At 38.7% G+C, this 25,560-nt stretch overlaps 1 protein-coding gene across 1 annotated transcript in view; it reads right to left on the reverse strand.

Annotated features, from left to right (window-relative positions):
* LOC124381286 (transmembrane protein 131-like) overlaps window positions 1–25,560 on the reverse strand; it is a 54,522-nt gene that overhangs the window by 13,662 nt on the left and 15,300 nt on the right. The window contains 9 exon segments of the mRNA XM_046842753.1: window positions 78–180; window positions 660–765; window positions 947–1,002; window positions 1,374–1,530; window positions 4,258–4,335; window positions 5,096–5,200; window positions 6,502–6,618; window positions 8,549–8,672; window positions 10,836–10,907. Coding sequence (XP_046698709.1) covers window positions 78–180; window positions 660–765; window positions 947–1,002; window positions 1,374–1,530; window positions 4,258–4,335; window positions 5,096–5,200; window positions 6,502–6,618; window positions 8,549–8,672; window positions 10,836–10,907 — 918 coding nt within the window.

A 25,560-nucleotide genomic window follows, 5' to 3' on the forward strand; every position in this document is an offset into this window, starting at 1 on the left:
TACAGACAGACAGGATAATCGATATATCCATATAATCAAACTGGCAGACAGACAGACAGACAGACAGACGGTCTCACCTGTTTGTGTGCTCCAGCCATGGAAACATGTTCACACTGATGTTGCCCAACATCTGCACACTTATCTGACTCGTGCATTTTTTACTTTGAGACAACAAAGATCCTGGAAAGAAAAAAAATACACACAGGAGAGAAAAATAATTATGCAAGAAAACAAAAAACCAAACAATACACAATAGCACTCGATATATATATCAAGATTCCCCAATATTTTGTACACCACAAAGGTAGCATTTGACACTTTATTGATGTACAGGGCGACCAGTCCGAGATCAATTCTTAAAATTCCATCTCGTTCAATCACCACTTTTCCCAAATGAAGTCCAAATATTGTTCGACCATGACTGACTCATCATTTACAAAGTCTGCTTGAGCAACTACGGTTCAGACTATACAACCGTGGCTGAACTTCTTCATTGACCATAAATGTAATGAATTGTATTGTGCCAACATATATTGTATATATGAAGTATATATATAAAACTCTTCCACGAGGCAGTACTATACGGTGTTCCCATCACAAAGCATTGCATAAAATGTTTGAAGATATAATGGGACTATTATATATAGAGAAGAACTCACGTCTGCAGGACAGAGTGGCCACCTGAGTGAGGTTACTGGCAGAAGCTTTTAGTGGCATGTGGCTGATATCTACAGAGATGTCTGTCCTTGGCAAAATCTCTATTTCCTGTAAAAAAATAAAAGATATCCTTCTTGTTTATCGCTAGTTTCATAATTTCCTTTAAAATAGTTCCCTGTTTACGTTTTTTGCATCAAGTTAAACAAACCTTCCCGGATCAAATCAGATACAACGACCTTACGCTTACACAGCATTCACAATTGAATGTTTATCTTATTTGTGCACTTACCTTGACAAAGAGCTGTTTGACCCCTGAGTTCAGCATGTACACCCCTATTTTTGGATCTAGAAAAGGGGAGAATTAGCACCATTTACTCCAACATTCTGAATCCAAACACACAAATAACACCACAACATGCCACATGGGGGCAGCACTGGGCCACATGATTTCTGAGATAAGCAACTGGTCTATAAACCACCATTTGTTAAAGGATCTCTGTATGCAAAGGAATAGTAAAAACACGCTACGAATTAAAAAATACTTCATATCAATACATCAAATCACAACTCATTCTGGGTGCGCTGTCCTACCGGAAGTTAGGTAGTGATAAAGTAATATATTAACCATTACAATGGCCAAGTTTTAAATTAAACAGAAATAAAAAGAGGAAGCGCTCTAGGGCATGTCGAATGTATGACACTGTGATGTTACGTACATGCGGCACCCCCCGGTGGAGGCAAGACGAGCAGCACCATGATGTTCTCCAGCACGTAGGGCTTCATTTTATCCAGGTAAGCCGGCCTCTCGCCTCTCTCAGAGAGACTGATCTGGAGAGAGAAACGTCCTTCATCCTCTGCTCCAAAACACAAGCCCTGAGAAAAAGATGATAGACAGATAGACAGATAGATAGATAGATAGATAGATAGATAGATAGATAGATAGATAGATAGATAGATAGATAGATAGATAGATAGATAGTCACATACACTGATCAGGCATAACTTTATGACATTATAACATTATGAGCGGTGAAGTAAATAACACTGATTAGCTCTTCATCATCTATTAGTGGGTGGGATATTATTAGGCAGCAAGTAAACATTTTGTCCTCAACGTTGATGTGTTAAAGGCAGGAAAAATGGGCAAGGGTAAGGATTAGTGCTCCAAAACTGAAGCTCTTAGGTGCTCCAAGGAAGGAACAGTGGTGAACCGGCAATAGGGTCATGGGGGGAGCCAAGGCCCATTGATGCATGTGGAGAGCGAAGGCTGCTCTGTGTATCCAACAGACGAACTCCTGTAGCTCATATTGCTAAAGAAGTTAATAATGTTAATGCTCGACGGGTCGGAACTGTTTTGGCAGTAAAAGGACCAACGCAATATTAGGCAGGTGATCATAATGTTATGCCTAATCTGTGTATATATATACACACAGATGTATACACACACATAAGATGGGGGTCTGAATACTTTTCAAATGCACTGTGTGTGTGTGTGTGTGTGTGTGTGTGTGTGTGTATGTGTGTGTGTATCTATATATCTTTATCTTGAGTTCACCCCCTCACATTTCAGCATCCATTTACTATATATATATATATATATGTGTTCCAAGTTCCAAGTTTCCACTCAGGCAAGTCTCACAAAAAACAAAAGAAAAGTATTAGGAGGAATTTAAAAACCCTATTTATGCATCCAGCTTCTGCTAGTAGAGATTTTACTTTCTAAGAACATTTAATTTTAAGTACATTTAGTAAAAGTCTAAAAATAAAAAGCACGAATGGCAGTGGAGCTCTTGGCCTGCTACACTACTGACATAATAGGACACGAATTGCATGAACTGGCTATAACATGAGAATGTGTGGAACAGGGCAACGACCCAAACGGGCTGCTGACGCATTAACACCAAGCACAGACATTTATAACATATCTCTCCACTGCATCAGCAGACTGAGGTTAAGGTACTGTTAATGATTAACAGTTAGTGGTGACACACACACACACACACAGACACACACACACATACACAGATACCCTTGCTATGCTCCATCATAAACACAGCAAAAAATGCTATCGTTCACTAATACACACCAACCTCTATATCAAAGACCAAATCCACAGTCACATATCAATTTTCTATATTAATAAACATCGAAATTCTTTTGCAAACCAACATGCACCACAAAACACCATTATTTTCCAATGTTAAATTACCATGTTTACTATTAAACATGAATCCCAACAATCTGCATCAAACATTAACACACTACCAAATACTAAGAGCCACTATCAAACACCCAAAACTCTCCATCAAACACCCAACAACCACCATCAAACACCCAACAGCCACCATCAAGCACCCAAAACTCTCCATCAAACACCCAACAGCCACCATCAAACACCCAACAGCCACCATCAAACACCCAAAACTCTCCATCAAACACCCAACAGCCACCATCAAACACCCAACAGCCACCATAAAACACCCAAAACTCTCCATCAAACACCCAACAGCCACCATCAAACACCCAACAGCCACCATAAACACCCAACAGCCACCATCAAACACCCAACAGCCACCATCAAACACCCAACAGCCACCATCAAACACCCAAAACTCTCCATCGAACACCCAACAGCCACCATCAAACACCCAACAGCCACCATAAACACCCAAAACTCTCCATCAAACACCCAACAGCCACCATCAAACACCCAACAGCCACCATAAACACCCAACAGCCACCATCAAACACCCAACAGCCACCATCAAACACCCAACAGCCACCATCAAACACCCAAAACTCTCCATCGAACACCCAACAGCCACCATCAAACACCCAACAGCCACCATAAACACCCAACAGCCACCATCAAACACCCAAAACTCTCCATCAAACACCCAACAGCCACCATCAAACACCCAACGGCCACCATCAAACACCCAACGCCACCATCAAACACCCAACAGAAACCATCAAACACCCAACAGAAACCATTAAACACCCAAAACTCTTCATCAAACACCAACAGTCACTATCGAACACCCAACACTGTCCAATTAACCACCCAACACTCTCCATCCAACACCCAAAACTCTCCATCAAAGACACAATGCTCTCCATCAAACACTTAACTCTCTCCGTCAAACACTCAATGCGCTCCGTCAACCACCCAACGCTCTCCTACAAACACCAAACACTCTCCGTCAAACACCCAACGGTCTCTATCAAAGACCCAACGCTCTCCATCAACCACCCAACACGCTCCGTTGGGTCTTTGACAGTGTTTTGTATGTTTTCAAGTTTAATAACAATTTTTTAAAATGTGCTCAAAATGTGAGGCAGAGACTAAACAAACGTGCGATCTGCCACTTAATATGTTCGTGAAGGAACTCTGAAAAGATTGCATTTGTACATGCGCACTGTACCGAAAAAGTACGATACGAATACATGTACCTTTCCTCCCCTAATTTCCATTAAACACCCAACACTGTCCATCAAGACTGGTGGATATGACAACTACAACGTAAGCTCAAATGTGTGTGTTTGAGGTGTGTGTGTGTGTGTGTGTGTGTGTGTGTGTGTGTGTGTGTGGGTGGGTACCTGTGGGTGAGCATAGAGTGCTTTGGGAAGACTGCAGTCCAATAATAGTCCCAGGATGGTAATATTTAAAGCATTTTCCTGTTGGAAAAAATAAAATGTTATAAAATCATCAGTCTCAGAAGGTGACATGATTTTGGCAAAACACTGTGCACATTTAATTCCTTTAACATTCCCAAACAAAAAGAAAGAATATAAAAATGTAACGCTACAGCATCCATTTATATGAACTAGGAGATCCAAAGTGCTCCTTAATGTGTTTAAACTCTAAATTGGTTTTCACGTGTAACTTATCGACGTATAGTCTAATTATATTATTCGTAATTATAAACGAATTAACATTCGGAACTCGATTAATCTGAAGGGTAAATATTTTTATATTAGAATTTTTATTTTAAATACATTTTAATAGCGTTTTTAAAATGTACATTCGCTACACTGTTTTGCACGTTGTTTCATTAAAGTGCAGTTTTTGAACATCGCCTTCTTCGTTCTGTTTACAACATGCTAAAGGAGGCTAACAAACAAATACTAGCATGCAAAACTGGCAGATAAAAAGCCACAACAACAGCTCAGAGTGTGTGTGTGTGTGTGTGTGTGTGTGTGTAGTCGGATATCTGGTTCAAGCAGAGAGAGGCGGTAACTGACATTTTGAAGCTGCATCGGACTTCCTGTCGTGCAGGGAAACGTGCAGTGTTGCATCACATCAACGTTTTCAAAAATGTAACAAAACCAAAAATTGTGTGTGTGGTGGTGTGTGTGGTGGTGGTGTGTGTGTGTGTGTGTGTGTGTGTGTGTGGCTGTTGCTGACCATGAGGCAGCAGATGTGCAAAAACCCTACCTGAGTTTGTGTGAGTTTAATGCTTTGTATATGTGGAAATATGAGAAGGCCGTCTTTTCTCGGCACGTCCTTTACAGAGCCGGCGTTTACACCGACGCCAAAAACCTGGCGTGCAAACACACACACACACACACACACACACACACACACACACACACACACACACGCACGCACGCACGCACGCACGCACGCACGCACGCACACACGCACACAAAGAAAGAGAGAAAGAGAATCTGTTACAGAAATATCTCTACTACATGTTTAAATACTATAGAATCCTCTAAAATGAACCTACATGAAGACTTCATTTCATCTGAAAATAAATCCAGGTTTAACAGGAAATGTGTGGATCACGATTTGTCACGCAAACCTTATATTTGTGTTCAAGTTGATCTTAACAATAATCAATAACCTAAGAATCGTGGAGCACCGAGAGTGAACGACAAACAATTCTGATTTTGGGATTTGACTGATGATTTTCTATTTCTGATTATATTATTTCTAGTATTGTAACACAAACAAACCTAAAAACTGTAATAATTTGTAAAAACTTCTACAATAGGACTTCAGTTGCCATGAACAGTTTTGCTGGTAACTTCCACAATAGTGGACATGTAATAAATGGACATTTTGGTGCCACCCAGATGAAAATGAGTTCCCGTCTCAGTTTGGTTCCTCTCAAGGTTCTCTCTCATGCCATCTCAGGAGTTTTTCTTAGCCACAGTCGTCTCTGGCTCACTCATAAGGGGTAACCAACAAGGACTAATTAACTGTTAGCTACCTAAAAAAAAAAGCAATAGTAATTTTTTTGGCAAACCATTTAAACTTACATGGCAACCATTTACTAGTATGTGTTTTATTAATATCGTTTTAAAGTATTTGTATATAATAAGTAAAAGACGTTTGACTAGCGACGTAGCTGGTTAGCTAGCTCGAAAATTAGCTCAATATCAACGTAGGTCAAAACGGTATACGCGATCCAGAAAACATATCATGGTAAAACTACATATCATTCGTGTATATTATATACAACCACCCTCAAACTCTGCACATTTTCATTTTCCGCTGCTGTATCGTTTTTTTTTTTTTTATTGATTTTCCTAAGCGACATGCTTGCTCAAGAAAAGTTCTGCCTTTTCGGACAAGAACATGAAAAAAAATTCTAATAACAACCAAAACTGTTTTGACCGACATTTGGTAAGCTAGCTACTAAAAGTACGAAGCGTTTCCAGGTACTGCATGATCATCTTTAAATAATTTGCATATCCGTTTGTAATACGTTACAATCCAAACTGCATTATCAGATAATAGAAATCAAGCAGTCTGCTTTCTCAGATTTGTACACGATTTAAGAGACCCATTTATGTTTCCTAATCGATGTTTTAGATTGGATGTCCCGAGCTCACCTGGTAAGTTACCACCCCGTGGGTCGATGTGTTTATAAATAACGAACTTGCTACATTGCCCTCCTCTCTTGGGAGGAAAATGAGTTTAAAAGATGTCTTCCCTCTGGGTGGGATCACCTGGGACACAAAAGAGAGAAAAAAATAATGAAATTAATTGTTTAGGGGAAAAATTCTGCAGTATTCTCCAGATTATCTGACTGATAATCCAATACATTTTTGGATTAACCCGTCTTTTTCTGTTTCAATGATATCTGAAAATGAGTTTCTGGTAAGGATGAATTAAGGATTGCATAAAAAAAACAAAAAAAACAATGCTACAGAAAATCTAGAAGGGGAAAACTAAATAGCAAGCATGGCATCCTGCATCAAAACTGATGAGGTTTTACTCAGTTCCGCTCTGAGGTTCCAGTCTGGTGCGTCTGCCACAAAGCCACTGGTTTAGCTGGTAATATAAATAGCATGCTGTGATCATTCATTTAGGCTCGATAACTAATATTTGATTATAATTAAAAAACATTTTAGTAGCATTATACTTTTTAATTATACTTATAGCAGACAAATGAGAAAAATCGACAGCAGCACGAGAACTCACTCGAGTTTCAGATCATTTTTTATGGACAACGCCTGATCATAAGCCCCGCCTCCAACTGAATTTTAATTAGAGGACTGTTTATACAGCCAGGCTTGTTCTAACTGGCTACTGAAAGAGTGTCTTTACTTCAATAACTGATCAGATTCCAATCTAAAATTTAACTTTAAAATAGCTGATGGGATTAATAATATAAAGTTTGAGGGGCTAAATGTTCATTATAGAGGCTAGAAAAATTAGAAAAATCAGGTTTGAAGGAGAGAGAGAGAGTAAAAAAAAAAAACAAGAGAAAGTAAAGAACAAGATGGACGGACAAACAGACAGACAGATGGACAGACAGACGAACAGACAGAGTGCATCTGGAAAGTATTCACAGCGTTTCACTTTTTTTCACATTTTATGTTACAGCCTCATTCCGAAATGAATTAAATTCATTATTTTCCTTAAAATTCTACAAACAAAACCCCATAATGACAACGTGAAAGACGTTTGTTCAAAACCTTTACAAATGTATTAAAAATAAAAAATGGTAAAAAATTATAAAAAAAAATAAAAATTCACATGTACATAAGTATTAACAGCCTTTTGTAATGACTCTCAAAATTGAGCTCTGGTGCCTCCGGTTTCCACTGATCATCCTTAAGATGTTTGATTGGAGTCCACTCTGGTAAATTCAGTTGATTGGACGTGATTTGTAAAGGCACACACATGTCATATGTCTATATGAGGTCCCACAGTTAACAATGCATGTTAGAGCACAAACCAAGCCATGAAGTACTAGGAATTGTCTGTAGACCTCAGAGACAGGATTGTATCAATGCACAAAAAATGCATTTTCTTCATCATGCTGTGGGGATGTTTTTCAGCAGCAGGAACTGGGAGAATAGTCAGGATCGAGGAAAGATGAACGCAGCAATGTACAGAGACAATGATGAAAACCTGCTCCAGCTTCAGACTGGGGCGACGGTTCATCTTCCAACAGGACAAAGACCCTCAGCACACAGCTGAGATAACAAAGGAGTGACTCTGGGACGACTCTGTGTATGTCCTTGAGTGACCCACCCAGAGCCCAGACTTGAACCTTATTGAACACCTCTCGAGAGATCTGAAAATAGCTACACACCGATGCTCCCCATCCAACCTGATGGAGCTTGAGAGGTTCTACAGAGAAAAATGGGAGAAACTGCCCAAAAATGGGTGCGGCAAGATTCTAGCATCAAACTCAAAAAGACTTGAGGCTGTAATTGATGCCAAATATGATTCAACAAAAAGTATTGAGCAAAGACTGTGAATACTTCTGTATTTTTTTCAAACACACTTCTTTCACGTTGTCATAATGGGGTTTTGTTTGTAGAATTGTGAGGAAAATAATTAATTTAATTCATTTCGGAATGAGGCTGTAACATAATGTGTAAATGCACGATCGATCGATAGATAGATAGAAGCACATCCACTCACCCGTCTGTGGAAGGCAGGCATATGAAAATGTGAGCTGGACGTGAGGACGGACTGCAGCGTAACCGGCAGCTCCGAACTCGGGTTATGAATATAAATGGTTTCAGCTCGCGGGACACCTACAGGTCTACACACAAACACACACAAAGTTAGACTTTCATTCATTTATTAACTAAACAGACACTAACAATTACAAATGAGACAATAAGTTCCAATCGGCCCTGATGGTGGTGCAATGCAGGTTCACTAACTTAGCTATTAAGACAACAAAGCTTTGTTTATTCCTGCATTCAAGTTTAAGATCGACCTAAAAAAACAACACTGTTAGAATTATTATTTATTTATTATAAGTTACCAGACACTGAATGGCTTCTCACAATCTTGCAAACAAAAGCACAAACACAAACATGGGAAACGACAACACCCGAGGTAGACTGAACACTTTTTTTTAAGCTATACAAATTTCACCCTTCGGTAATTACTGTGGAGTGACTGTCTGCTTGCAAGCATATGCAAAAGCTGTGTGTGTGTGAGAAAGATGTAGTGTGGCCCAAAAAGAGATGATCAGAAAGTTAAAAGCTCCTATAAAAAGATTCGTTCAGTTTTGTGTGTGTGTGTGTGTGTGTGTGTGTGTGTGTGTGTGGGGTCAAAAAGTGGCATCAGAGATATGTGAGAAGACTGTATGGTTGTGCGGTAGCTAGCGAAACCTTTAGCCTTAGTCACTGGCTAGGTTTTTAACATTTATAATGTCTGGTTGCCTAGGAACAGTTTTCTCTGGGTGATTAAAATAAATAAATAAATAAATAAAATAGACAAGCTCACCATTGTTGCAACATCATTCGTGTGTGTGTGTGTGTGTGTGTGTGAGCGCGCGTGCGCACGTATGGGTTGTAAACAGGTAGAAGCACATGGTTGCTAGAACATAAGGAATGATGAAATTGAGCAAGGGGACTGTCATAAGGTTTTATTTGTTTTTTCTCTCTCTCTCGCTCTCTCTCTCCCAGCTGAAGGAAATACCAAACTAAAGACTGCTCAATTCCGACTTCATTAGCACCAGAGACTGCTCTCTTTAACTCTGTTCAGTTGTGTGTGTGTGTGTGTGTGTGTGTGTGTGTGTGTGTGTGTGTGTGTGTGTGAAGGGTGAAATTCGTTTAAGCTATACGAATTTCACCCTTCGGTAATTACTGTGGAGTGACTGTATGCTTGCAAGCATATGCGTGTGTGTGTGTGTGTGTGTGTGTGTGTGTGTGTGTGTGTGTATATCTAAGTGTGATACAATATAAGATTCTCTGCTGGTGTAATCAGAAGTCCAAATATAATCCAGATTCACAATTGAAAAATCATGATGATGAAAAAAATAATAAAAAAATCAGCAAACACCGCATGGTAGCTGGTAGCATGCAGGCTGTGTTCCAAATCCAAAATATTTCTGCTCTATTCTGGTCCTGCTGAAGCTCAAAGGGGAACTCATGAACCTCACTTAGCTGTGGGAAAATATTCTTTGTGCTTTTGGCGAAAATCTATTAAAATGGCCAGCATTTGTTTATTATAAAAACAGAAAATATATCGGTGGACTACAGCGTGTGGAAATGGTTATTATCCATGATGCTGGATGGAAGAACATGCTTTTATATCAAATACATGGAAAAAAATAGGTACTGTTTATGAGGAAACCATGTTTATCATTGTAAAAAATCATAGGAAATTTAAGTAGTGATAAGAAAACAAAAAAATTTGTATAACCAATGGACTCAGGACTTCTGTAATAAACAGATATAGTGAATAAAACCTCTTTGAGATTCCGTCTACAACCTAAACATTTAGATTCACAAAAGTGGATCACACATCGCATCACTCTATTTGGGGAACCATAAACCGCACCATAAACACTTCTCCCTGTGAGCAGTCCACCATGTACGTGTCTCAAACTAAACACGATCACACAGATCGCATAAACACTGTCATAAGGTCATGGTGGATGTGTCCCAAACAACACACACTCCGTCCCACATGTCGTCATATCTTGGATGCTAACTAAGCAGTGCATTGTGGGTTTGGGGAATTTGAAAACTATTTCACTGCAGATTATCAAATGCAGAGCGAACCATGTAGTGGACAGGGTGTGGCAAGTGTCTGTACTGTACAATGTGCATCTGAAAATAAAGCATGTGTGGGTGTGTGTGTGTGTGTGTGTGTGTGTGTGTGTGTGTGTGTGTGTGTGTGTGTGTGTGTGAGAGAGAGAGAACTTGTTTAAATTTAGAATGACACTATAAAAACGCCAGTCACTTACTGAGTGCCAAAGTCCAGCGTGGACGGTTGAAAGTGGACGGGTCTCCCAGTGTCCCGTACGTAAAACGAGGAACTGGAAGCAAAAATAGAAAAAAATAAAATAAAATACAGATTTTAATAGCAATACCACAACGGAAGACACCTACGCTCTAGTTGCGTAGTAACGCTACATTCGTTCATATTCATGCAACTCATTCCAAAAGTACTCAAACCCTTTGCTGACTGGAACCCTTTTATATATCTAAAATAAATAGATTTATAACTTTAAATCTGTATATAAATATATATACAGGTATTCCCAGAGTTATGACCGAGATGCGTTCCGAAGACGCCATCGAAACTTGAAGTCGAAACACATGGCCTAGCCTACCCAGGAGTCTTAAAGATTGATCGGTATACAGTATTGTTAATAATTTAACAAATTACAGCACATCATTTAGCAAAACAAAACTTTAAACTACAACGTAAGCTGCTACATTTGCCCGCCGCGCCGAATGTAAAATGTACAATTTGGTCATATTGCCATCATAAGTTCGAAAAATCGTTAAGTTGATTCACCGTAAATCATGGACCATCTGTAGTCTACTAATCTGTATATCAGGTTGTATTAGTAATTGTACAATTCATGGCTTGAACACAAAAATAATTTTGATTGGCTAAAAAAAACATTGTGACACCTTTTATTTTCATCCAGCAGGCTTATTGCTTATCAATAATGATACGCCAGTGTATTAAAGAATACATTTACTACATTTAAATATGCAAATATATGACAATTACATTTGGTTACAGACTGAGTAATTGGTCGCATAGCCTTGCTGTAGACGTAATCACGTGTGCATAGCCTTCTTTAAAAATGATTAATGCCTACATAAGCAGAAAGTTAAAGCAACCTAGGTGACAGCCAGAGGCAGCAACAGCACACTGTGTGCTTTATCATAGCTGCTAAAATTACGCCTTGTATCTGCATGCCAATCGTCCTGCCCTGTTATGCAACTCTGTTTATCGGGTGCCGCTTTTGGCTCCACCCCAAAAAGCCAGTTTTTGACACTTATCAGTGCACGAGTTCAATCCAAAACCACAGCAGGCCAATACAACAGCCCCGTCTCTCAAACACACTCCGACCAATGACGAGAGACAGGAAGCTGACGATTTATTTATTCATGGGCCTATTTTCATCCGTTTAGTTTTGCAAAGTATTTTTATGCTGCATATCATCTATATAACTGATTTCCCTACCACAGCAGCACTGTAACCAATTACATTACAAAGCAATCAAATTGCAGGACCTTGCACTAATACAACCAATATTTTATTCATTTGTTAATGCAAACGTTACAAAATTTAAAAAATAACATGTACTGGTGATCTGATGCCACCCAGGGTACCAAATAGGGTTACCACCAGCACTGTACAGCAGCAAACATCAAAGTGAAACAGGAAGTCAACAGATAAGAGGAAGTGAGAGGTGTGGCACATTGAGCTCATTTTAATACTTTATTATACGGTTGAAACAATTCCTCAAGTAACTCGAGTAAATCGAATACAAAAATGCAAATTATTTTTCCATTTAGTCTATTTAAATGCACACAGAGCACTGTTTCCTCACGGACCATTATTACTGATGTACCACCCTCTAAACTTTGAAGCTCACCGTGTTTTCCCATGGTCTCTGGAGAGCTCCAGACAGGGAACACAGAAGACAGTGCAGAATAAAAATGGAGGGATGGAAAGAAAACAGCGAGGGGTGAGGAGAAGATTCAGGCCAAAGAAAATGCTAGAAAGTTTCCAAAGTTTGGGATCATTTCAAACAGGAAAAAAACGTACAGTGCGGTTACAGTTTTTGAAGTAATTTGAAATAGATTTTTTTTATTTATATATATTTGCATTTTGATGTAATACGGCAATTGATTGCAGTAAATTGGTTTAGTTTTCACAGATACTCTTGTATGCAATTTCAGCAAATAAAATCTAATAAACATGTTCTAAAAAGGAAACAAATTGCTTGTTCATTTTAAGAGACCCGTCTTATTTTCTCTTGTATATTTAGTATTGCTCTTAAATAAAGCAAATGTACTTTTTATCCGATTAATCGATGGAATAATCGGTAAAAATCTCGATTACTAAAATAATCGATAGCTGCAGCCCTACTTTATTATTAGCATAACATTAATGGAAGGAAGATAAGCTTTTGCAAAGGTCTCTCATCACACACACACACACACACACACACACACACACACACACACACCACAAAGATTTTACAGCACAGGTTATGTCAGAGAACAGAGTTACTACATTTTTTAACTATTAAGTAATGTAGTGTGCAGTTTGGGGACTATTTAGTATGCAAGTGTGCAAACCTATACCATATGATTAGGTGAAATTGTGGACTCGAGTAGAATGCAAGTATAGAATACTTTTAGTATAGAGAAGAAAGAATTTATAGGAGCCTAATATATATGTATATATATATTTATATTTATGGAATATTTAGTATGCTACTACTCATACTATTAGTTATGTAATGTACAGTTTTAGATCATTTAACGAGTGATAATTCATACACACTTTGAGTATGTGTTTGTGTATATGTGTGTGTAAATACATGTGTCAGGCAGAGCATGAACATGTGTCATAGGACAAAATGCAAATCAGAAGACGAGTAAAACCTCTATTTACAATTCCTCTGTAAATTCTATTTTATGCCTGATGCAAAAGAAACACACCCACACACACCATGACAAATGTACACACACATAGTACTGAACCCAAAGTATGATTGTACACACTACACAGTATATGGCTGTCAAATTATTTTGTATTTGTTTCCTTTACTATGAAACAACCTGTAAATCTTTCAGGCCAGAAGCTCTGTGTGTGTGTGTGTGTGTGTGTGTGTGTGCGTGTGTGAGTGTGTGTGAGAGAGAGTGATGGTGGAAAACGATCAGGCCTGGTTGACAGACGGCTCACGCAGCTGCTCCCTTGCTGCTGATTACACTGCCAACAGTCAGATATGTGTTTTCCTGTCTTCAAAACACAACAATAGTCTTTTTTTTTTTTTTTTAGATTTCTTAGTGCATTTACATCCTTTTTGTACAGCACCTTCAACAAACACTTGCAACAGGGACCAAAAATATCGATTAACACACAAAAAAAACGTTAACACATATTACTCTTTAAATCATAAACCTTCAGCTACTTTTCACATTAAAAGAATCCCCAACACAGACCGCAGACAGATTGATGATCTCCAATAAAACATGCACTACTGGACTAATTAATACTCAGAAGCTATGACATACAGGGAGTGCAGAATTATTAGGCAAATGAGTATTTTGACCACATCATCCTCGTTATGCATGTTGTCTTACTCCAAGCTGTATAGGCTGGAAAGCCTACTACCAATTAAGCATATTAGGTGATGTGCATCTCTGTAATGAGAAGGGGTGTGGTCTAATGACATCAACACCCTATATCAGGTGTGCATAATTATTAGGCAACTTCCTTTCCTTTGGCAAAATGGGTCAAAGAAGGACTTGACAGGCTCAGAAAAGTCAAAAATAGTGAGATATATTGCAGAGGATGCAGCAGTCTTAAAATAGCCAAGCTTCTGAGCGTGATCATCGAACAATCAAGCGTTTCATTCAAAATAGTCAACAGGGTCGCAAGAAGCGTGTGGAAAAACCAAGGCGCAAAATAACTGCCCGTGAACTGAGAAAAGTCAAGCGTGCAGCTGCCAAGATGCCACTTGCCACCAGTTTGGCCATATTTCAGAGCTGCAACATCACTGGGTGCCCAAAAGCACAAGGTGTGCAATACTCAGAGACATGGCCAAGGTAAGAAAGGCAGAAAGTCGACCACCACTGAACAAGACACACAAGCTGAAAGCGTCAAGACTGGGCCAAGAAATATCTCAAGACTGATTTTCTAAGGTTTTATGGACTGATGAAATGAGAGTGAGTCTTGATGGGCCAGATGGATGGGCCCGTGGCTGGATTGGTAAAGGGCAGAGAGCTCCAGTCCGACTCAGGCGCCAGCAAGGTGGAGGTGGAGTACTGGTTTGGGCTGGTATCATCAAAGATGAGCTTGTGGGGCCTTTTCGGGTTGAGGATGGAGTCAAGCTGAACTCCCAGTCCTACTGCCAGTTTCTGGAAGACACCTTCTTCAAGCAGTGGTACAGGAAGAAGTCTGCATCCTTCAAGAAAAACATGATTTTCATGCAGGACAATGCTCCATCACACCGTCCAAGTACTCCACAGCGTGGCTGGCAAGAAAGGGTATAAAGAAGAAAATCTAATGATATGGCCTCCTTGTTCACCTGATCTGAACCCCATTGAGAACCTGTGGTCCATCATCAAATGTGCGATTTACAAGGAGGAAAACAGTACACCTCTCTGAACAGTGTCTGGGAGGCTGTGGTTGCTGCTGCACGCAATGTTGATGGTGAACAGATCAAAACACTGACAGAATCCATGGATGGCAGGCTTTTGAGTGTCCTTGCAAAGAAAGGTGGCTATATTGGTCACTGATTTGTTTTGTTTGGTTTTGAATGTCAGAAATGTATATTTGTGAATGTTGAGATGTTATATTGGTTTCACTGGTAAAAATAAATAATTGAAATGGGTATGAATTTGTTTTTTGTTAAGTTGCCTAATAATTATGCACAGTAATAGTCACCTGCACACACAGATATCCCCCTAAAATAGCTAAAACTAAAAACTACTTCCAAAAATATTCAGCTTTGATATTAATGAGTTTTTTGTGTTCATTGAGAACATGGTTGTTGTTCAAATTAAATCCTCAAATAAAATTAATCCTCAAAAATACAACTTGCCTAATAATTCTGCACTCCCTGTATGCTAGTATAACTTTTTTAGAGTATTGATTTTGTTAGAATGCTGATCTGGATAATTTAGTAGTGTTTAGTCCTTTTACACTATGTATTACTCAAATACACAAAAAAGTACTCAAATACACCCTTTTACATTATGTAGTACTCAAATACACCCCTTTACACTAAGTAGTTCTCAAATACACCCTTGTACACTATGTAGTACACTGTTAGACCCTATGTAGTACTCCAATACACCCATTTACACTATGTAGTACACCGATAGACCCTTTTACACTATGTAGTACACTGATAGACCCTTTTACACTATGTAGTACATTGTTAGACCCTTTTACACTATGTAGTACACCGATAGACCCTTTTACACTATGTAGTACGCCAACAGACCCTTTTACACTATGTAGTACACCGACAGACCCTTTTACACTATGTAGTACACAGACAGACCCTTTTACACTATGTAGTACACCGACAGACCCTTTTACACTATGTAGTACAATCGACAGACCCTTTTACACTATGTAGTACACGATAGACCCTTTTACACTATGTAGTTCACCGATAGACCCTTTTACACTATGTAGTACACTGATAGACCCTTTTACACTATGTAGTACATTGTTAGACCCTTTTACACTATGTAGTACACCGACAGACCCTTTTACACTATGTAGTACACCGACAGACCCTTTTACACTATGTAGTACACCGATAGACCCTTTTACACTATGTAGTACACCGACAGACCCTTTTACACTATGTAGTACAATCGACAGACCCTTTTACACTATGTAGTACGCCAACAGACCCTTTTACACTATGTAGTACACCGACAGACCCTTTTACACTATGTAGTACACAGACAGACCCTTTTACACTATGTAGTACACCGACAGACCCTTTTACACTATGTAGTACACCGACAGACCCTTTTACACTATGTAGTACACCGATAGACCCTTTTACACTATGTAGTTCACCGATAGACCCTTTTACACTATGTAGTACACTGATAGACCCTTTTACACTATGTAGTACATTGTTAGACCCTTTTACACTATGTAGTACACCGACAGACCCTTTTACACTATGTAGTACACCGACAGACCCTTTTACACTATGTAGTACACCGATAGACCCTTTTACACTATGTAGTACACCGACAGACCCTTTTACACTATGTAGTACACCGACAGACCCTTTTACACTATGTAGTACACCGACAGACCCTTTTACACTATGTAGTACACCGACAGACCCTTTTACACTATGTAGTACACCGACAGACCCTTTTACACTATGTAGTACACCGACAGACCCTTTTACACTATTTAGTACACCGATAGTCCCTTTTACACTATGTAGTACACTGATAGCCCCTTTTACACTATGTAGTACACTGATAGTCCCTTTTACACTATGTAGTACACTGATAGCCCTTTTACACTATGTGGTACACTGATAGTCCTTTTACACTATGTAGTACACTGATAACCCCTTTTACACTATGTAGTACACTGATAGTCCCTTTTACACTATGTAGTACACTGATAACCCCTTTTACACTATGTAGTACACTGATAGACCCTTTCACACTATGTAGTACTTAAATACACCCTTTTACACTGTGTAGTACTCTGTTAGACCCTCTTACACTATGTAGAATGCCAGTACACCTTTTTACACTATGTAGCATACACTAGTATTCACTTTCACACAGGTACTGATGAAGGGTAAAAAGAAGGTGTCCTAGTACTTTTGTCTTTACAGTCTAATATACATTAAGCTATTTAGTATAGCATGTACTTTTAGTATGCTACGGTGTAATTCCAAAAAAACTATTTGGTATGCACTTTAAGCATACATACTTACATTAAGTATGTTAGTATGCATAAGAGAAAGAATTTGTGCATTTTTGTAGATTATGTTTATATGCAGCTGTGTTATTCTTTAGGCTGATATGTAGCAGCATGTGATACAGCATGCTAATTAGACTAAACGTATGTAAAGCCAGGTGTAATATTTAAATGTTCAGCACTTGCGGTGGATAATTATAACAGTGTGTTAGATGATCAGGAGTCAGTGACTAGAGATGGCACAAGGTCTTAAATGTCGGCCAGGAGTAGTCGAGTATGCCCCTGAAAACAAGCTGCAACGTGAACCGCTGACAAAAACTGACTGTAACACAGTGCAGCGCAGCGCAAAACCGTCACACAACTCGAACTGCGCGCACAACAGGCCATTACCGCGCATTAAACACATGTCAAGCAAAAATGAAGACACTAGCCAGACTGGAAAAGCACCTTTTACCTCAGTAAGGAGCACAAGCCAGAACAGGGCTAAAAGCCAATATGTCGACATGTTCGACTATCGCCGTGTGGAATTTTGTCAGGGAAAACGTTTGTTGATAACAAGATTGCTATCACTATCGCCATCCCTTAGATCACCTGAAAGCTGAATGTTGACAACACTGACTTTGTGTGGAACTGTTTGTAGGAGTGTGTGTGTGGGTCTTTTTCACCCTTACAGCAAGCGTATAGAGCGCGTTTGCGAGTGTTTAATTGTATTGACGTCCCTGCTCCAGCATGTTTAAGCTGAAATAGCCCGCAGGCAGAAACTAAGCTGCGTGACGAGTAGCACGGATGAAGATCAACATTACACCAGAAAAAGAGAGAGAAAGCTATAAATAAACAAATAAATACATTTCGATTATTTCCCTTATGCACAATAATGCATATCTAAGTCTAAGCATAAATAAATAAATAAATAAACAGCAAAGCAAAGACAAGCACTCTAAGGGCTCTGGATGTGCAACTTGCACACCGATATGAAGGAATGTTGCAAAAATGAAATTTTACAGATTACAAGTATAAAAAAATTCGTACAGTGAGACCGCTTAGTTTTTGTCCTAATAGTGTTGTCACAATTCAACATTGTACTGTTTCTTCTGGGTCCATCCTTGCTTATAGGTCAACACACACACACACACACACACACACACACACACACACACACACACACACACACACAGTGATGTTAGATTTTTTTCTCAGTAGCCTCTGATGGTTTTTGATTAGTACTGGTTTGCCCATTGAATGTTAGCAGTAACTTTCTGCAATGGTGGCATGTCGACTGTAAATATGCTAATAAATGACCAAATTGCAAGCAGATGACTGCAATGAAAGAGAACGTGTCTGATCGCTATTGGACAGCGAAACAAAGTATGCAAAATACTTCTGAAAAAACATGCAACACTGCTGTAGCTGTGCAGTGGGGAAGTTGTGGGTAAACAGTAAGTCTGTGTGTGTGTGTGTGTGTGTGTGTGTGTGTGTGTGTGTGTGTCGCCGCTATTTGCAGGCTTGGCACTAAACAAAAAGGCCTGAGAGAACATAGCCGAGCAGGAGGTGTGAAACTTTGCACCAACACATTTAAAACACACTAATCAGCTCTGACCAATTCAAATGACAGAAATAACACACACACATGCACATGTATACACACACACACACATGCACACACACACATGCACACACACATCTACTGTATACACCCAAATTCCTCAAAACCGGTTTCACCATACAGCTTACACACACACACACACACACACACACACACACACACACACACACACACACACACACACAAACACGTGATCCAACCACTAAGCCTTTTTACATTATCATCCTAACACAGAAATGAACAGCATTCATATTACCTAAGACAGTCTACTTTTGCAAGTCTTTACATTTTGCTCAGAAAAAAATAACTAAAAAATAATAATAATAAAAAAAAGTGTTTGTGGCATTTTAATCTCCGTCACCATGGCCAGGGTGACATCTATGGTCATGCATTATATTGTGTGTGACTACAGCAATTCAGACGTTCACACGATGTTCCCTTAAGAAACCATCAAAATGTCTTCCACTTCCTCGAGGCGACATCATTTCCTGCAAACCGAAGGTTAACTAAGGAGCAGAGCAAGAGGCATAACGAAACCCCTATTACGGTAAACGCAGGGGTTACAGGAAGTGTTCGAATAAAGGTTATTTTGAAACAGCGGAACAATTCACAATACACATACTAAGCGCAGGTATACTAAAACGTGCCATGGAAAGATTCAAAGGACTGCGGCAATCTGGCGCAATTGAGACACGAACACCTTGGAGCTGAGAGCAGGCATTTTCACAAAACATTATTTTCTTGTCAATAGCATATCTGCATTACTGATAAAGGAAGCTATTACATAAAATATATATATTTCTTTTATTATTTTCGCTGTTTTCCGCTGACCTCCATCACACAGACCTTCCACATAACCACATCCTTTCTGATTACAGCAATAAAATAAATAAATAAATAAAAATCTGTCACACTGTACCAGACGATCCCTATAAAATCTCCACTTCTTAAGATTCTGACTGTCTGAACAGGCGGTCATAATGTGTCCTCCATGTCAGCTTATACAATAAAGATACAAAGAAACGTGCTACGTAGTCCATTATCTGGTGTGGCTCTGGCTCACATAAACAGAAACACTGTGTGGAAAAAACAATAATGTATTAAAAAGCTTGGATAATTTTTCTGTTCAGCACTGTGTTAAATGATATTTAACAGTTTATAAATAAAAAATAATTTTACTCCAGTAAATTAAAGTAAAAAGTGCGCAAAGCTAGCATCCTAAACTTTTTGGATGGTCACAATGGTTGACGCATTACGTGTTTTGAGACCAACAATCAACTAGTCCTTCATGAATTACAGTTTTTCTCTACTACACAAAAGATGGGCTGAAAATTCATTCGCACCTGCAGGTTAATTTAGGTTCTGATTTATTATTACACTGACAGCAAGTTGGATTTGAATAAAGATTTTATCAGATCTATGGAGTTTAGGTGTGATCGAAAACAATTCGAAATCTGCACGTTCACGGCTTGCTTCCCCCCCAACCTGGATTCATGTTACCAGTCGGCAACACTGCTACGAAGAAACTGCTTCTAACCATAATGAACAATTAAAAAATATATATACAACAAAAGGTCTTGTGTGGTACTATTGAATATCAAAGGAGCTCCCCTATATTCCCTGCCTTCTTAAATACTAATAGCTAAGCTGAAGACTCAATGATGAGAGAGTTCACCAAGTGCAACGATCAAACTGCAACCAGATAGTCAAATCAAAGCGAAAGTAAGCGCTGCAGCAAGCCAAAGTACATATTTCACACAGTGTGTCCTTTCCCCTTCAGCCATCAAATTTTCCCCTGAGTGTATTTTGTTCACGTTTGTACTAACCGCTTCATTGACTGTGTTTTAGTTTGATTTCGGTCAATGCTTTATCAAAAATCCTGAAATTTATAGAAAACTTAAAAAAAAAAATTATAATGTAACAGTCACATGTTAAGATTTTGCAGTAATTGTAAGTGAAATAGATCATAAGGCCACGCCCACAGAGACTTGTTTTGTGTGGACACAGGGTAAAGCAGACCACGCATTTTCCAACCACAAAGGCTTGAAAATGACTGTAATTTGAAAGTCAAAGCAAATTTGAATAATCACAAGTGAGGTAAGGCGTTAGGTGGTAAGGTGCAGCATCTGACCATCGTCTATCTCCCTCTCACAGCTCCTTTCAGACAGAATTGAAAACTCGACAAACCTTAAAGATATATATATATATATATATATATATATATATATATATATATATATATATATATATATATATATATAAAGTTGACAGAACATCAATTCACTTCACAAATGACAATTGAACTAAAACAAAACAATGAGCATTAAAACTTTACAAGACTTGGAACTAATATTGGAGTCTAACAATCTATTGAAATGGTGATTTGAACACACATTTACAAGTCTACAAAAAGAAATAATTTTCTATATGAAAAAATAAAGATAAAGAATATATAAAGAATATTAGAATTTGAATATTCTATGACCATATTTGAATATTGTATTAGAGAATTCAAATTTTAAGCTTTGGAATACTTATCAAAGGTTTACTGTACTTTACAATGAAATCTGTATATATATTACTTCATTTATAGCACTAAACAGTCTATAACATCTATAAATGTTTATAAATGACTCAAGCTATAAATCTCTATAACTATCCAATTTAAATAAAATAATTGCCTATTTTTAAATTTACAAGAATAAATAGAATCTTTTATTAAAGCCTTTTATTTTTTTGTATGAAAACAATACAACTTTAAAGACTTAAGAGCTCGAAATGAGATGGACAAATATATGGCAAAAGTTTGTGGACACGACAATAGGGTTGGTATGTGCTTTTTGAACTTCCCATTCCACATTTTGTTCCCATTTACTGTATAAAAATCTCCACTCTTCTGAGATCATGTGCCACTAGATTTTGGAGTGTATTTGTGGAGATTTAGTTATGTACCTAAATCTTTCAAACTGGTGGTTATCAACCCCCTAATTAAGAAACCTGACCTTGACCCTTGTCAGATGTCCAACTATTGGCCAATATCAAACATCCCCTTTATCTCCAAGATTCTAGAACAGGCTGTAGTACAGCAGTTAAGTCAAACTGGTAAATGGCCTGCTATTGGTCTCTTTATATTTGCTCCCTCTGGGTGAAATTCTACATAAACATGGTATTTGCTTCCATTGCTATGCATATGCTACACAGCAAAGCCTGATGAGAGCGATCAGCTAAAAAATGTTGAGGAGTGTGTAAAGGAGATGCTTGATATCGTCCTTCTGCTCAACTTGGATAACACGGAAGTGCTTTTACTAGGACCAAATGCAGCTAGAAGTAACCGTTCTGGTTACGTAGCATCTCTGGATGCTGTTTCTGTCTCAGTGTGTACAGCAGTAAAAGACCTTAGTGTGATTATTGACCCGAGTCTTTCCTTTGATTCTCATGTCAATAACATTGCCAGGATCGCCTTCTTTCATCTTAGAAATATGTTAGCTTTACTGTCTGGGTGTTCGAGTAAGTGCATAAATAAGCTTAAGCTAGTTCAGAATGCAGCAGCAAGAGTCCTCACTAGATCTAGAAAATATGACCAGATCACCCTGTTTTAATCAGTCTACACTGCTCCCAAGTAAATCTCGCATTTATTATAAAATACTACTGACATGTAAAGCACTTGACGGTCTCACGCCGCAGTATCTGAGTGAACTTCTGTACCAGTATGATCCTCCACGCCTACTTAGATCAAAAGGTACCTCGAATAATGAAGACTACAGCAGGGGGCAAATCTTTCAGTCTTTCAGTTATGGAACAACTTTCCAATCAGTGTTACGGACTCGGACACAGTCAAGTTCAAGTCGAGGTTGAAAACATATTTATTTAGTCAAGCCTTAGATTAGTAGATTTTTCTTAGGTAAAGGCTCAGATCTGGAGGGATCATGGATATCGAATGTTCGGTGAACTGGGATATTAGCATGCTGTCGTCCCCTCACATTCACACGTTCACTCAGGTTTGTTGACGGTGGTGTGGTGGGTCGTCTCTTATCCCAGAGATCCCTCATGTCTGTGTTACCTTCTGGTTCTCCCTTTTAGTTATGCTGCCATAGCGAGTCTTGCCGGAGTCCCCAACTGCACAGTGTCCTTAACTTTCATACAACAATAAGGACACTTAATAATCTATATATTTCTCTCTCTCTCTCTCTCTCTCCCCCTTCTTCCCAGGGATGCCAGATGAATGATAAACCATTTAGCATAATGGAGTTACACAGGAGCATCAAGGATGGATTTGGACTGAAACTTAATTTCAACAGTCTGCTACACTGACTCAGGACTACAATTTGTATTTGATCATCACTGCACACCTAAACATCTTTCAGCTGTAATAAATGGACATTCCGTCCCACAGAGATGAGGATGGGTTCCCTCTTGAGTCCGGTTCCTCTCAAGGTTTCTTCCTTTTTTATTTTTTTCCTTGCCAGTCTCCACAGGCTTGTTCAATAGGCACTTACACTTATGAAGAACATCTTATTCATTCTTTATTCTTTATTCATTCATTATTTGTGTAAAGCTGCTTTGAGACAACGTTTATTGTTAAAAGCGTTCTATTTCAAACCATGTAAAGTATATCTTTATGTTCCTGGTTTTGTGCACAGAGGCACTGTCATGCTGGGAAAGGCTTGGTCTGGTACTGCTAGAGAAATGAATATTACTGCATAAAAAGACAGAAATTCAGAAAAGATTTAAAGTGTATGAGTTGAACTATTGAACACTGAAATTCCTTTTCAAAATAAAAAAACTCAATAAAAACTTTAGGCCCTTTTGGACTTTGTTTGGGCAGGAACAGACATTTAAAGTGTGTGTCTGTGTGTGTGTGTGTGTGTGTGTGTGTGTGTGTGTTTATGAGTCAGTTGGAGCAGTGTGAAGTGTGTGTGTGTGTGTGTGTGTGTGTGTGTGTGTGTGTTTATGAGTCAGTTGGAGCAGTGTGAAGTGTGTGTGTGTGTGTGTGTGTGTGTGTGTGTGTGTGTATGAGTCAGTCGGAGCAGTGTGAAGTGTGTGTGTGTGTGTGTGTGTGTGTGTGTGTGTGTGTGTGCATTTCACTAGACTGAATGTGCGCATTCATCGCTCTGACTCTCAGCTGTAAGATTTCAGTAGCTGGTGCACTTGCTTTAATGTGTCTATTAAAAGCAGTGAATTCCCAGAGTGAAACCTGCACAAGCACAGTACTCTCTCAAAAGAAAAAATATGGGGGGGGCAGGGCTAAACAGATATGAGAGAAAACCGGGAAGTGTGTGACTCTGTACAAGTGTATGTATGTTGGACTGCATTTGTGTGTGTGTGCATGAGTGTGTGATGCGAGTGTGGATGTTTAAGGCTTTCTTTTGCCCTTTTTTATGTGTCAGCATACATGTGTGTGGGCGTAGATTAAAACCAGTAACTGCACTCAACCAAAATATGTGACTGTGTGTGTGTGTGTGTGTGTGTGTGTGTGTGTGCGTGTCTGCGCACGTTTAAAACCAGTATGTGTGCACGTCAGCATGTGTGCACACGTTTAAAACCAAGATTATGCTGTCAGTCTGTTCATAACTGTATACTTACAAGTGTGTGTGTGTGTGTGTGTGTGGCTCTGCCTTGTGCTGCTATTATATGTCAGATGTGTATCTATAGACGAGTGTGTGTAGGCGTGCAATAAATAAAAAATAAAAAAACAGGAGCTGTTTTGAACTTGAATGTGTGTTACTACATACAAATGTGTAAGTCTACAAATGTACAACAGCGTGTGTAGATACATGTGCCAAGCTGTGCGTGTAGAGGGTATTGTACATGAGACAAATCAGCCTACTTGCATACAAGCTCATTGTGACACAAGGAGTGTGTGTGTGTGTAGTGTGTGTGTGTGTGTGTGGCTGTAGAGGAAGTAAGGAGATGAGAAAAGTGAAAGTAACAACTCTTGGTTTCAGAAAAACTGTGTAAAGGTTGTTACACACACACACACACACACACCGACTCAACCTTCTTTTCTCACACTCTCACACACACACACACACACACAAACACACACAGTATCAGACAATTAAGAACACGTGCACCTATTGACCTTTGTGTCTTCAAATACACACAGTTCACTACATACTAGGGGTGTGACGGGTCGGTACGTGTCTTATTTTTGAATCGCGATCCGGTTCAATTTCGGTACAGTTTGGGGGAAGAAATGCAAAACAGGAAATTGCGTTTTTTTATTTACACCGTTTACTATTATTAACATTTGTGCACAACAGTTTACCTTTTTAAAACAATTTTAAATAATATATAAAATTATATTTCATACAAATAAAACTGAATAAATCAAATTAATGCAATAAACCTTTTTATTATATTGATTAAACTGATTTAAAAAAAATGTAATTGGCACAAATTAAATTGATTA

Source organism: Silurus meridionalis, chromosome 28, assembly GCF_014805685.1.
Source record: "Silurus meridionalis isolate SWU-2019-XX chromosome 28, ASM1480568v1, whole genome shotgun sequence".
NCBI classification, from domain to species: domain Eukaryota; kingdom Metazoa; phylum Chordata; class Actinopteri; order Siluriformes; family Siluridae; genus Silurus; species Silurus meridionalis.